At 41.7% G+C, this 13663-nt stretch overlaps 1 protein-coding gene across 2 annotated transcripts in view; it reads left to right on the forward strand.

Annotated features, from left to right (window-relative positions):
* Positions 1-13663, forward strand: part of ACSBG2 (acyl-CoA synthetase bubblegum family member 2) — an 89802-nt gene that overhangs the window by 54713 nt on the left and 21426 nt on the right. For both annotated transcript variants that reach the window (XM_077476300.1, XM_077476299.1), the window contains exons 6-13: positions 3163-3283; positions 3616-3696; positions 5813-5962; positions 6063-6239; positions 6340-6521; positions 8026-8259; positions 9980-10197; positions 11468-11607. In XM_077476300.1, the coding sequence (XP_077332426.1) occupies positions 3163-3283; positions 3616-3696; positions 5813-5962; positions 6063-6239; positions 6340-6521; positions 8026-8259; positions 9980-10197; positions 11468-11607 (1303 nt within the window). The remainder of the gene's footprint in view (positions 1-3162; positions 3284-3615; positions 3697-5812; positions 5963-6062; positions 6240-6339; positions 6522-8025; positions 8260-9979; positions 10198-11467; positions 11608-13663) is intronic.

Consider the following 13663-nt stretch of genomic DNA (forward strand, 5'->3'; position numbering starts at 1 on the left):
AGCTGTTAGTGTCATCGGCGTGAGTAATCAATACTATCCTTGGTAGTCAGAAGCTGTCCAATAACGCAATCTACAAGAAGATCTGGAAGAAACTAGGGGCCTGGTGCATACTCAACAACGGAGTGTCAGGAGCTATGATCCCTGCGGTTTTTTCTTTTCTCCAAGCTGGAGAAGAGCTAAACCTAGTGGTCAGTACCCTGAAGGTGCAGGTATCGGCTGTCTAACTTTTTGAATCAGACTGGTAGCACCCTTGGTCGAGAGATTTCTTGCGTCCATTAGCTGTAAGCGGGTCCCCAGGTCAAGGAGGTTGCCTTCCTGGGATTTATCCACAGTATTACAAAGCCTTTGTAAGACAGCATTTAAACCACTAGAGGAACTGCCCATAAAGCTTTAAACCTTAAACAGTGATTTCAGTGGCCCTAGTCTCTGCTAGGAGGGTTAGTGAAAATACAAGTGCTCTCAATGGCGGATCCCTTCCGCATCTTGCAAGACAAAATTATCCTCTCAGGACCCAGAATGTGTCATAATGTGTCATAACTTTCATGGACCGGAAGAGATTGTTACCTTTTGCAGAGATCCTAAAACTAAGGAAGCTGGATTTAATAAAATGTCAAATGCTTGATCACTTAGAGCAAACCAAGGAATAGTGATGTTCCACCAGCTTGTTTGTGGGTTCAAACCAGGGTAAAAAAGCATCTAAAACTACCATCACAAGGGAGATTAAGTCTGCCATTGCAGAGGCATACAAAGCGGCATCCTTGACACCACTGTTGGGAATAAAATGCTCATTCCACAAGGGCAGTTTCTACTTGAGCTGAAAGGGCCACAGCATCTGCCCTCCAGATTTGCAAAGCTGCAACCTGGTCCAGACTCAAGACTTTCGTAAAGCATTAGACTGGATCTGCTTGGCAGGAAAGTGCTGCAGGCTGTGGTTCCGCCCAGATCTGGTAGTCCTATTTTTGTCCTGTAAGCTGTCCTGGAAGTCTACTTGGGGGGAAAAAACCTGTGTTTACCTATTAACTACTTTATCCAGGACAAAGTCAGTTTCCTCCCTACTTTGTTGGTGGATAGCAATGTAAAGCATAAATCAACGCTAATGAGGGTTTAATGACTGCTTATTCTAAAGCCTTCAGTTGTTTAATACAGGGGGGCAATAGCATGTGGTGTACTTTATTTTATTTATTTTTTAATGTGGATGTGTTTCCTGTGAGGAGCCTAGCTCTGTAAGCCGTTCTGGAACATTCCTGGAAAAAGTAGTTAACAGGTAACATTGTTTACCTGCATTCAGTTAATTAGAAACCTCGCTGAGGTTGTATTCCATCATCCCAGTGTTTACTAAGGTGTACAGCCTTATCAGGGTAAGATATGATAAAAGGTAATGGATGATGAGCTTTAAAAGGTGATTTGAGGAATTGTACCTTTTTAACCTAGGTTCACGTTTGTGCGAACAGACATAGCATGTTTGCACCCACACTGCAGGGCAGATGGCATGCCATGTCTGCAATGCAAATTCAGCCATACTAGCATTGAATCTGCACAAAAAAGGTGCAGTGACCCCCCCCCCCCCCCCATCCTATTCCTGTGCGAATTCAGTTCGCGCTGTGATCTGTGAACCAATATGGGGTGTCATTAATAATGTATTGACACCCACAGAGGGCAGTGTGAACTGCCTGTGGGAGAGGAGCGATGCAGGAACCTGCACTGTAATTGCGCTGGTTCCCCCATTGCACAATGGTGTGAAACTAGGCTGAAGATGCAGGTTCATAACATTTTAGTGCAACGTTCACTCTTCTGAAAATGTTAAATTAAAGCTGCACCTCTCCCTTTCCCAATTCATAAACGGCCTATCATTGCAGAATCTTTATTCCTCCTATGGGGCTTAACCTCCTAAGCAAAACTCATGCGAGCCTTAAGCCATCATAGTTTGAGCAATTTTCTTGCGGTTACAGGAAAGAACTGCTCCATTCCCCCATCAAGTCTCCCTATTGAGAGAACGCTAGGACAGTGATGGTGAACCTTGGCACCCCAGATGTGTTTGAACTAAATTTCCCATGATCATGCACTCTGCAGTGTAGTTGAGCATCATGGGAAATGTAGTTCCAAAACATCTGGGGTGCCAAGGCTTGCCATCGCTGACCTAAGGGTTGACTTGATTTACTAAAACTGCAAAGTACAAAATCTGGTGCAGCTCTGAATGGAAACCAGTCTGTGTGTCTGTGTGTCTGTGTGTCTGTGTGTCTGTGTGTCTGTGTGTCTGTGTGTCTGTGTGTCTGTGTGTCTGTGTGTCTGTGTGTCTGTGTGTCTGTGTGTCTGTGTGTCTGTGTGTCTGTGTGTCTGTGTGTCTGTGTGTCTGTGTGTGTGTGTGTCTGTGTGTCTGTGTGTGTGTCTGTGTGTGTGTCTGTGTGTGTGTGTGTCTGTGTGTGTGTCTGTGTGTGTGTCTGTGTGTGTGTGTGTGTGTGTGTCTGTGTGTGTGTCTGTGTGTGTGTCTGTGTGTGTGTCTGTGTGTGTGTCTGTGTGTCTGTCTGTGTGTTTTTTTTTTTTTTTTTTTTTTTTTTTTCTTGGAGAAGCTGAAGTTAAAATTTGATTGGCTATCATGCCCAGCTGCCACAGATTTTGTCCACTCCCATTTTAATCAACCCCACAGTGATTACTAGTGGCTATAGCCACTGGCAATCGCATAAACAGGCAGGCTGATTGTACCCAAGCTAATCAACTTTGGTACAGTCTGCCTGCCCATACATGGTTTGAATCTCAGCTGGTCCCTGCTGAACCAGCTTAGGTTGAAACGGTCTATGGTCATCTTTAAAAGTCCAGATCAGATTTCTCAGCATATTGATAAAATGTCAGTGATCGTTGCCCTGCTTGCGGTATCAGATTGGGATATTTCTCATATTGTAATGTACCATTACTGCAGTACAGAGATATTGGCCCTTGGTTCTGGCTTTCAAAAGCTGTAGCCTTTCATTGTTGAATGCCTTGTTGAAAATAGGGCACAGTTTATGGAGAAACATTTAGTATAAATGGATATGAAGGAATAAACCGTTGTAAAAATCCTTTCATCCAGTAAAGTAGCATGGTCTCTGAAAGCAACTTTATAAATGCTGTATGTGGCTAAGATGGTTGTTTTCCTACTACCTACATAATCGTTTTTCTTTTCATCAGAGGGTTTGCTGTGGGTATCTACACAACAAATTCTGCAGAGGCTTGTCATTATGTGGCAGAGAACTGTGAGGCCAACGTTCTGGTGGTGGAAAATCATAAACAACTGCAAAAAATTCTTCAAGTAAGTAACCACGAGTAGGTGTGATATGCTTGGCTGCACTTTAACTAAATTTTAGTTTAATGGTCATTTTTAAATATTTGTGTACTTTACATCTAGATAACTCGGACAGCTTCCACAGCTGGTAAGAGTAATTTTTAGTCTGCACTGACCTACTGGATAGCATAGTTTTCTGTAGGATTGTCATTCCTCTTAGACCCAATCAACCTGTCTAACATTGAACTACCAGGTTTTAACATTAGTTTAGTTACAAACTCCTATGCAATGGATTATTTCACCAATTCTTCTTTTTTTTTTTTTTTTTATATAATTCAACATTTTGATGTATTTTTCAGTTTCAGGACCAGCTTCCCCATTTAAAGGCAATTGTGCAATACAAGGATGAGCTAAAAGAGAAGAGGCCCAACCTATACACGGTTTGTTTAGAAATTTTACTGGCAGCATATGGGAATTTGGTCATTTTTGCAATAAAAAAAAAGACCAGATTTTTTCTTTAATCTGTTACTGGTAGTATGTATCCAGTATATGTAAAAGCAGTGGTTTTGTATGTGGAAGCTTTTTTTTTTTTTTTTTACCTAGATCTTTTTTCACTGATGGGTCCGCGCTTCGTCTTAGTCTGTGGCGCTACTTTGTCCGATCATGTCTAACTGGCTAAACCCCCTTAAGAGATCAGCGGCATCTATAATTGATCTCCTGTCTATTGAACCCCCCCCCCCCAAAGCCGCCATTAGTAGTGCAAGAACTACTTTTGGGAATTGTTGTGGCCCAGCACTAATTGGGATTGTGCCATTGCTGGCAGTAGGCTGTGATTTTGACATGTCAAAATGGCCCGATGTGACTGGGCTTAAAGCCTGCTTGGGTTCTCCTATAAGACTTTCCAAGGTCCTGCTGCTTAAGCCTTTACATCAGAGGCACCCGACCTTTTTGAAGAGCAAGGGCCACTTAAAGTGGTTGTATAGCCAAATTGGGGACTTTTACCTACAGGGAAGCCTATAATAAGGCTTACCTGTAGGTAAAAAAAAAAAATCTCCTAAACCTGTACGTTTTAGGAGATATTGCCCTCGCAATGCGCCGCTGACTGCAGCGGCGCATGCGCACAAGGGATTCCCGGCTGGAAGACCAGCAGACGCCGGACCCTGCCGGAGAGAAATTTCCTGCACGCATTCGTGGGAGTAACGATATCGCGGCTCCAGCCACTCACAGCGCCGGAGCCGCGATACCCGGAAGAAACGCCAAGGGAACATGTCGGCTCCCTCAGCGTGGATCGGGACAGATGTCGGGGCCTCGTTCTAAGGTAAGTATTTCATAATGAGCTAGTATGTGGTGCATACTAGCTCATTAGGCCTTTTGCTTTGCAGGTGAGGAAAAGAAAAATTTAAGCGGGTATACAACCGCTTTAAGCGACTTGGTAACCAGTCGTGGGCCACAATGAGCAGATGACAGGTCCGCGTCCACCCTGCTTATGCAAAGCGGACACACACAGCCCACTCTACTCTATGGGCCCTCACATCTGATCAAATGGAAGGGGACCGAACCACTTTATTTTTTTTTATTTTTTTTCTCTTTCTGATCGCCTTGGAAATAGACAGGTGTAAATGGACACAAGTCTGTTTACATCTGCTGCTTCATAGAGGTGAATGGAACTTCCAATTGGGTCAGAAAGATCATGTTAAAGAAGCCCAAGACTACTTTTACACTGGTCTGCAGTCTATCCACTCAGTGGACGCAGCACACCTGTGGCTTTCCTGCAGGTTAGCTGTACTTTGCCATAAAATTCTATTTTCTGCAGGTGTTTCTGACAGTGCACTAAAACCAAAAGTCTATGGCTCAGTGCAGGTAAGCCGCAGGTGCACTACACTACACCTGTGAAACTGTTTGAAAGCAGCCCAGTAACCACTGCATAACAGCTATGTCCATATATACACTGATTTTAGTAAAAAAACTTGCTGTCCTAGACAGAGTGCATTTGGTATCACTCCACCTATGACAGGAGCCAGTGCTATACAGGAAGCATTGGCTTATGCAGCTTTCTTTCTTTACCACTGGCTTCATTCACAACACTAATGCTCTGGCATGGCGGGTAGGCAACCTGCAATCTATGCTTGCCAAACCACCATCCCAGAGCAGGAGGTCATGGGCCACATCAGAGGGCTCCATGGGCCACATGTGGCCCCCGGGCCACTGGTTGGGCACCCCTGCTTTACATGTTAGAATTATTGGAGCCTGTAGGGCACTGTGGGCTTGATTTACTAACACATGAGTGCAAAATCCGGTGCATCTGTGCATGGTAGCCAATCAACTTCTAACTTGTTTAAGACAAAAAAAAATAAAAAATACTTGGAAGCCGGTTTCTATGCAGAGCTGCACCATATTTTGCACTCCAGTTTCAATAAATCAATCATGTCTAAACTGCATGCAGTAAAAATTATGTCCTGCTCTCCTAATCACTACTTTTAATGGTCTCCATGTGACTTGTTTCTGTGTTGCCATTATTGTAATGGACCCATGTCAACTAATCTCTGCTTTCTGTAGTGGGCTGAATTCATGCAGCTTGGAAAAGATGTCCCAGATGCTGAACTGGACAAGATTATCTCGTCACAGAAGCCAAATCAATGCTGTACCTTGATCTACACCTCTGGAACCACTGGACAGCCAAAGGGGGTTATGCTAAGCCATGATAATGTAAGTTGCTCTCAAGAGATGTTTACAAAGTTGAAGCTACTGAGCACAAGTAAAAGATGTTTTAGGCTTTGCATCTGACTTATCAATACTGCCTTTTCAGATTACCTGGACCGCAACAGCAGCTGGAAAGACTGTACGTCTCAGGGAAGCCACTGACCAGCAAGAAACCGTTGTTAGCTATTTGCCGCTTAGCCATATTGCAGCACAGATGATTGACATCTGGCTAACTATGAAGTATGGTGGAGCCACATATTTTGCACAGCCAGATGCTTTAAAGGTGACTTTTTTTTTTTTTTCATAAACCTTTTATACCAAAAGGAATTTGTAACTGGAGAACTTTGTTTTCTTAAATCTTATCTCCTCCCTCCCCTTGCCAGGGGTCACTAGCAAACACTTTGAGAGAAGTAAGACCAACAGCCTTCATGGGTGTTCCTCGAGTATGGGAAAAGATGCAAGAGAAAATGAAGGCTGTTGGGGCCAAGTCTTCCACAATCAAGCGCAAGGTAGCCACATGGGCAAAAGGTGTGGGCCTAGAAACCAACCTAAAGAGAATGAGTGGGTAAGCAATTGCTTTACTAAGGGGTGTGGTTTTTTTGTTTTTGTTTTTTGTTTTTTGTTTTTTTTCTTCCTTTTGAGTTGACTTTGCAGTAAAAGGCAAGGATTGCTCAGATTACATGGCTCACGTCCCCTTTACAATCTGGTACCCATGTGCTGGTGTAAAATATACCTGTTTAAACATTTCTACCTGCCTTGCCTCTATCATTGCTTAGCGTGATATCACTGTCCTGAGAAGATTGCTGGTGAATGCAAAGCAGGTGAAATGTTACAGAAGATGCTCTGTCCTTTGCTAGAGTGTCAGCCTGCATGTTTGCATATGATCTGAGCCCTGGGGTCCACTTAAAATTAGCGTAATGTCATCCTTGCTTAGGCACCACAGACTGATTACTTTTTGAATAATAGATTTTAAAGTTTGACTTTTAACCTCCTCCTGTCCGAGCTATAGCCGAATGATGGCTACAGTGCGTGGACCTACATTGCCAGGAGGCCATCAGACATCCTCCCTTTTGCAGGGTCCAACGCTCTGTGATCCCCAAGTCAATGAGTCTCAGATGATCAGAGTAAATAATCCCGGCCCCTTGCCATGTGAGAGCAGCTGCCAGCCAGTGACAGTTGATCACGTGATGTAAACATAAGCGCAGTAATTCTTTTTCTTCTTGCGCTGACCGCGCGAGGAGAAAGTTGCCTATCACTGCTTCTGTTGAAGAGACGTCGGTCCCAAAGAGGCATAGCTGCCTCAACTGTGCCAAACCATGCCCACCAGTGAATGTGCCACCTATAAATTCCCACCGGTGATGCCAATCGGTGCCATCTAGCAGTGCTGTCTCTGTCGCCTACCAGTGTCCATTACTGCCACTTTATCAGTGCCGCCTCATCGGCGTACATCAATTAAGGACAAAAATTAGTGATCAAATACTACCAAAAAAGCTCTTTGTGGGGAAAAATAACAATTTTAAGTAGTGTTACATGACCGCAATTTAAGTTTAGAGTGCGAGTGCTGAAGGCTGGAAATTGGTCTGGGCAGGAGGGAGGTTTAAGTGCCCAGTAAGCAAGTGGTTAAAATTCTGGTCATTTGAATGCAGCGGGTGAAATCTCAAACGCAGGCAGCTAACATTTTAAGATCAGCAATGCAGTCCCTGTATTTCTATTAGGACATTTGCTGAAATCCTGTGGTAGTGGTGGGGACTATCACTTTATCTGTAAAAATCCAACAAAAAAGCACTTTGCACAAGTCTCTTGCATGATTGGTAGGATGGACATTTTGTGCTCGTTTTCAGCAAACCTCCTTGCAGCCAGACTGTGCACAGGAAACAATCTGCCCCTCCCAATGGAGCTCTGCTGTTGGTATCTGTCTCTTTATTTAAAGTCCTTTTTTTCCAATATAAAAAATGGGAAGGGATGAATATAGTTTCTGACAAACACTTGTTTCATGTAGCAGGAAAAGTTTTTATTTTATTTTTTTATTTTTTTTTTCTTCACAATTGGTCCACTATTTGTCATCGTAGTGCTTCTCCACAACCAATGAAGTATCATGTGGCGAAAAAATTGGTATTTAAGAAAGTGCGCAAAGCTCTAGGACTGGATCGCTGTTCAAAATGTTACACAGGAGCAGCCCCCATCACGAAGGACACCTTGGAGTTCTTCCTCAGCCTCAACATTCCAGTATATGAACTGTATGGAATGAGTGAGAGCTCAGGTCCCCATACCATCTCTCTGCCTGATGCCTTCAGAATCATGAGGTATGACATAAAACCTGTTCACACATTTTCAGCTTTTTAAACCGTGTCTGCTTTAAAATGTATGTCTGCATGTGAATGAGTGTTTGAAAAATGTTTTTGGGAAGGACCGCACTGAACCAACCTTGCCTTTCACACTGGGAAGATCACTGAATTCCAAGACTTATCCTTCTCACAAATCTAGAAGTGATATTAAGAGACCATACTCGATATACCTTTGCAGATCAACAAATCTCTGCAGTGGGGTCAGGTCTTTGATTTTTGTAGAATTGGATAAACAAATTGATCCATGTGGTCCTCGGATAATGTAATATATTGATGAACAACTTCTACTGTGCATGTCCATTCAGTAATTGCCATGTAAATTGCCACACTCCCTGCCATTTCTGATGGGACCTGCTAAACCACCTTTAAAAAGTCTGCTGGTCCCTACTTGTAGTTGCAATAATGAATTTCTTGTCTTCCCAGTTAGCAGGTGAGACCAAGAGTCTGTGCAGCTTCTTGGTATTGTCCACTTAATGATTGTCACATCATGAATTCATTGTTATCTGAGAAGGTATTGAGAAGTTTTGTGGCAAAGACGCTTTATTCTGCTGTGTCCAGGCCACACCCAAAATAAAATCGGTTTTAGACCATAGTAAACTATTAAAAAAAAATCACTTTTGCAATATACTGTAGATGAAGAAAGTCAATTTGATCTGTGTGCGTTGTCTAATTGTATATAATCGAGGTGCAGCCCTATTTGCTTGTTACGTGCACAGGCTGAGCTTCCAGATTTGCAGCTGAGCACAGCGATTGGTCTTTACAGCTCCTACAATGAGTTTGAGTGGGCTGACCTGAGTGGTGTATGCCCTTTTTTACATTATACCTTCAATTTCTCTGCAGTGACATGGTGTGCTTGCACTAGCTAATCTCTCCAAAAATGTAATTTTACATAACGTCTGCTTTTTTTTTTTTTTTTTTATTAAAGTGCTGTTAATGCATGTCTTGATTTACCTGGAAGGATTCGGTGGCTTCTGCCAGCTTCGTTTTTGTGCTTAATTTTATTTAAGGTGTACCCTTTGCTGTGGGCCACCTAAACTCAATCTCTTCCATATTTGGATACCAATAAGGTGTACTGTACATTTTTTTTTATAGTATTACCATTTGTTTTTATGATAACCTGTTAAACACTTGTACAGTAAAACCTTGGAATGTGAGCATGATTGGTTCCGGAAACATGCTTATAATCCAAAGCAATTGTCTAAGCAAATTTACCCATAAGAAATTATGGAAACTCAAATGATTTGTTCCACAACCATTTATTCATAAGTCCTTCACTTTATAGCCAATATAAAAAGATTATAGCAATGTGATTGTGGGGGTTGTGCAGCCTAAAAATGTCCATCTACAAATGCAAACAAGGGGATTAGAAGCAAAATACAGCAGAAGGTACAAAGTATAAAAAAGGCGCCGCTAAGTAGCAATATTTTGCTAAATGTAACCATATTGCTACACTTAGAGGCGCCTCTTTTTTTTTTTTTTTTTTTTTTTTATTCTGTTGTGACGTGGTGCTGCTTGTATATCAAGTCAAAATGTATTACATTTTGCTTGTCTTGAAAAATGCTCTCAAACTAAGGTTTTACTGTACATTTGTTATAAGCAGAAGTAATCTCTGCTACATATGGTGTACACACTTAACTGGTTGCGCACCAGGTTCTTATTTCAGTACTTTTTCTTTTAGCTGTGGGAAAGTAATATCTGGCTGTAGAACACAAATCTACCAACCAGATGGTGATGGCAGTGGAGAGATCCTTTTCTGGGGACGCCATGTCTTTATGGGATATCTCAATATGGAAGATAAGACAAAAGAGTCATTGAACGAAGAGGGCTGGCTACATTCAGGAGATCTTGGGAAGCATGATGATAAAGGATTCTTGTTTATCACTGGAAGGATTAAAGGTGACTTTAGTTTCTTGTCTGAGCTCCTCAGAAAAGACAGTTTAGAAATTGGGGAATTATGAATGCCTATGTTCTGTGGGTGTGGCCGTTTTCTGGCTATGCGGCTATTGAATCAGACTTTTCTATAAATGGAATTGCATGAGCTTCTATTATAAATGGCATTTACTCTGTTAATATGTAGACATGCAGGCTTAATCATTTCAGCCCCAGAAGGATTTACCTCCTTAATGACCAGGTAATGTTTTTGCAATAGGAGTGGGTAACTGATTTTGATATGTACCTGCTCCCCGATCGGAGCCGCCATTCACCCACTCTCCCCCGCAGCCTTCTGGGACACATCACAGGTTGCAGAAGACTGCGGTGCCAATTAATGCAGCGTGACGTGCAGTTGGAAGCCAGCTGTGAAGCTGCAAGGCTTCTTAGTTAAGATGCTGGTGCCTGAACCTGAAGCCAATTGAAGAATCGGCTTGGGTGAGGACATGGTGGATCCAGGAGCAGGAGTCCAGCTACTACAGTATTTGGCAGGAGACTGAAGTGCTGCTTTAAGGCCATAGGATGAGTGGTAATGACATAAAGTAATCCAGTTATATTACTGTTGGATGAGATCAAGTTTTTTTTTTTTTTTTTTTTTTTTTTTTTTTTTTTATGTAGTAAGGTGGGACTTTAAGAGGAAAGCAACTGCTTATTTTTAAAACCATGTAAAACTTGACATTTTACATGCAGATTAGTTAGTCCCAAATCTGTCCAATTGGCTTTGCTACACTGAAGTGATTATCTGAGGACATGGCAGTAATGCTGCAAGTTTAAAGCTGAACTCCAGCTTTTGATACTGTTTGGGCTAGCTTGGCCCAAACAAATTGCCATCGACATGAGGCCGCTGGATGTGCTGTATAAACTGTAACTGGAGCTACATACAGCACTGTTTTAGGTTTGAGCCAAAACCTCCCTGGTTTGTACCAAGAACATGGTTTATCTGATCGGCAATCAGCCATTCAGAGAAAGCAATGAATACAAAGCTTCCCCTTCTGAGCACTGATCACATACTGTGTCAGCTCGAACAAACAGTGCGGTATTCTGTATATAGCCACAACTACATACAGTTTATACAGCACATCCAGTGGCCTAACATGTTAATTGGTTTGGGCCAAAGTCACTATGTAAAGTGTATGAAAAGCTGGAGTCTAGCTTTAATCAGTTATGGAAACTTTTCTTGATGTCTATTTTTGAGTGCCCTGATTCATGTTCATTGATGATGATGATCTGTTCACAGAGCTGATAATTACTGCAGGTGGAGAAAATATCCCCCCTGTCCCCATTGAAGATGCAATAAAGGAACAAATACCAATAATAAGTAATGCCATGGTTATTGGCGACAAAAAAAAATTCCTGGCAATGCTGATTACACTGAAGGTAAGGGTCCTAATGAAAGTAAAACTGCCTTTCGTCACTTTTATTATAACCGTTTAAGCTTGGCTTTTGTTTTATAACTTGTAATATATTATACCAGTGCTCGACAAAACCCGGTCGCCAGGTCGCATTGGCGACTAGAATCAGCGACGTTGCGCCTAGGGCAGCATAGCTGGGGGTATCCCGTCTCCGTGGACCCCCCCCCCCCCGCGCGATCGCGACGGGCCGCGCCGCAGGCAGCCGGTAATTGAGCCCCCGGCTTTGAGGCCTTCTGTGATCCTATGGTTCCTTCTGGAATCTGGCGCCCTCTTGTGGTGGCCGTTGGAATTACAACCAACAATGCTAATGGGATTGCCTGCCAGTCTTTCTCCATCCCTTTACTTAGAACCCCTAAACAAAAAAAAAAAAAATATATATATATATATATATATATAATTATTTATTCTAACACCCTAGAGAGTAAAATGGTGGTCGTTGCAATACTGTCTGTCACACCGTATTTGCACAGCGGACTTACAAGCGCACTTTTTTTTGGGAAAAAATTTTTATTTAATAAAAAAAAAGACAACAGTAAAGTTAGCCCATTTTTTTTTTTTTTTATATTGTGAAAGATAATGTTACGCCGAGTAAATCGATACCCAACATGTCACGCTTCAAAATTGCGCCTGCTCATGGAATGGCGACAAACTTTTACCCTTTAAAATCTCCATAGGCGACGTTTAAAAAATTCTATAGGTTGCACGTTTTGAGTTAGAGGTCTGGGGCTAGAATTATTGCTCTTACTCTACCGATCGCAGCGATACCTCACATGTGTGGTTTGAACACCGCTTTCATATATGCGTTCGCTTCTGCACGCAAGCTTGGCGAGACAGGGCGCATTTAAAACATTTTTTTTTCTTATTTTAACTTTTATTTTTATTTTTTTCACTGTTCTTTTAAAAAAAAAAAGTGTCACTTTTATTCCTATTACAAGGAATGTAAAAATCCCTTGTAATAGAAAAAAGCATGACAGGTCCTCTTATATATGAGATCTGGGGTCAGAGAGACCTCACATCTATTTACACTAAAATGCAATTTAAAAATGTCCCTCTAAGAGCTATGGGCAATGACTTGGAGACAGGTGGGGGGCTGGGAGCTATCTTCCCCTCACTCGTCTCCATGTCAGGCCAGGGACAAGTCCAGATCGCCGTCACGGACCTGGCTCCTAACTTTTTTAGCTGGCTCCTAGATTCCAAGCAAATTTGTCAACCCCTGTATTATACAATGAATAATAAAATATGCAATCTTGAAACCGTGTAAACAGAGGACCTATATTCATAAATGAGCTGTCTCTGACTTTCATTTGAAAGTTTTCCATTTCCTGGCACTTCCCCCGCTTCATATAAAGACAATCTATTTCAGGACTTGGACAATGCAGGGGTATTGGTCTACTAGAGGTGCCTTGCCATTTACTTTCAGAAACCTTTGAAAGCCTCTTTGAGGCCAAATGCCAGGCTGTTCTAATGCTTGCTGCTTTAAATTTTCCATTGGCCAGTGAAGCATCCCAGCATAATAGTGTTAGGCAAGTAGGAATGTGTGGAAATGGAAGCGTTGTGATGATCATTGTGATGAGCTTCAACTCCAATGTTTGAGAGCAAGAAGGTATTGCGTACACTAATATATATATATATATATATATATATATATATATATATATATATATATATATATATATATATATATATATATATATATATATATATATATATATATATTTTCATTCAACGTTGCTGTTTTATAAAACCTGTAAAAATGTGTTCTGCTTGGAGCCTGTATGTGTAGTTTTATTATTTCACATACTTGTATACCATCCATTTACGCAGCACTTTACATATACATTGTACATTCACATCAGTCACTACCCTCAAGAGCTTACAACCTAAGGTCCCTAACACACATCATATACTAGGGCCAATTTAGACAGGATCCAATTAACCTACCAGTGGCTGTGGGGGTGTGTTTTTTTTTTTTTTTTTTTTTTTTTTTTTTTTTTTTTTTCTTCCCTCAAAAAAAAAAAAAA

Source organism: Lithobates pipiens, unplaced genomic scaffold (genome assembly GCF_037356315.1).
Source record: "Lithobates pipiens isolate NorthernLeopardFrog02 unplaced genomic scaffold, aLitPip1_a1.2 Scaffold_13, whole genome shotgun sequence".
Taxonomy (NCBI): Eukaryota; Metazoa; Chordata; class Amphibia; order Anura; family Ranidae; genus Lithobates; species Lithobates pipiens.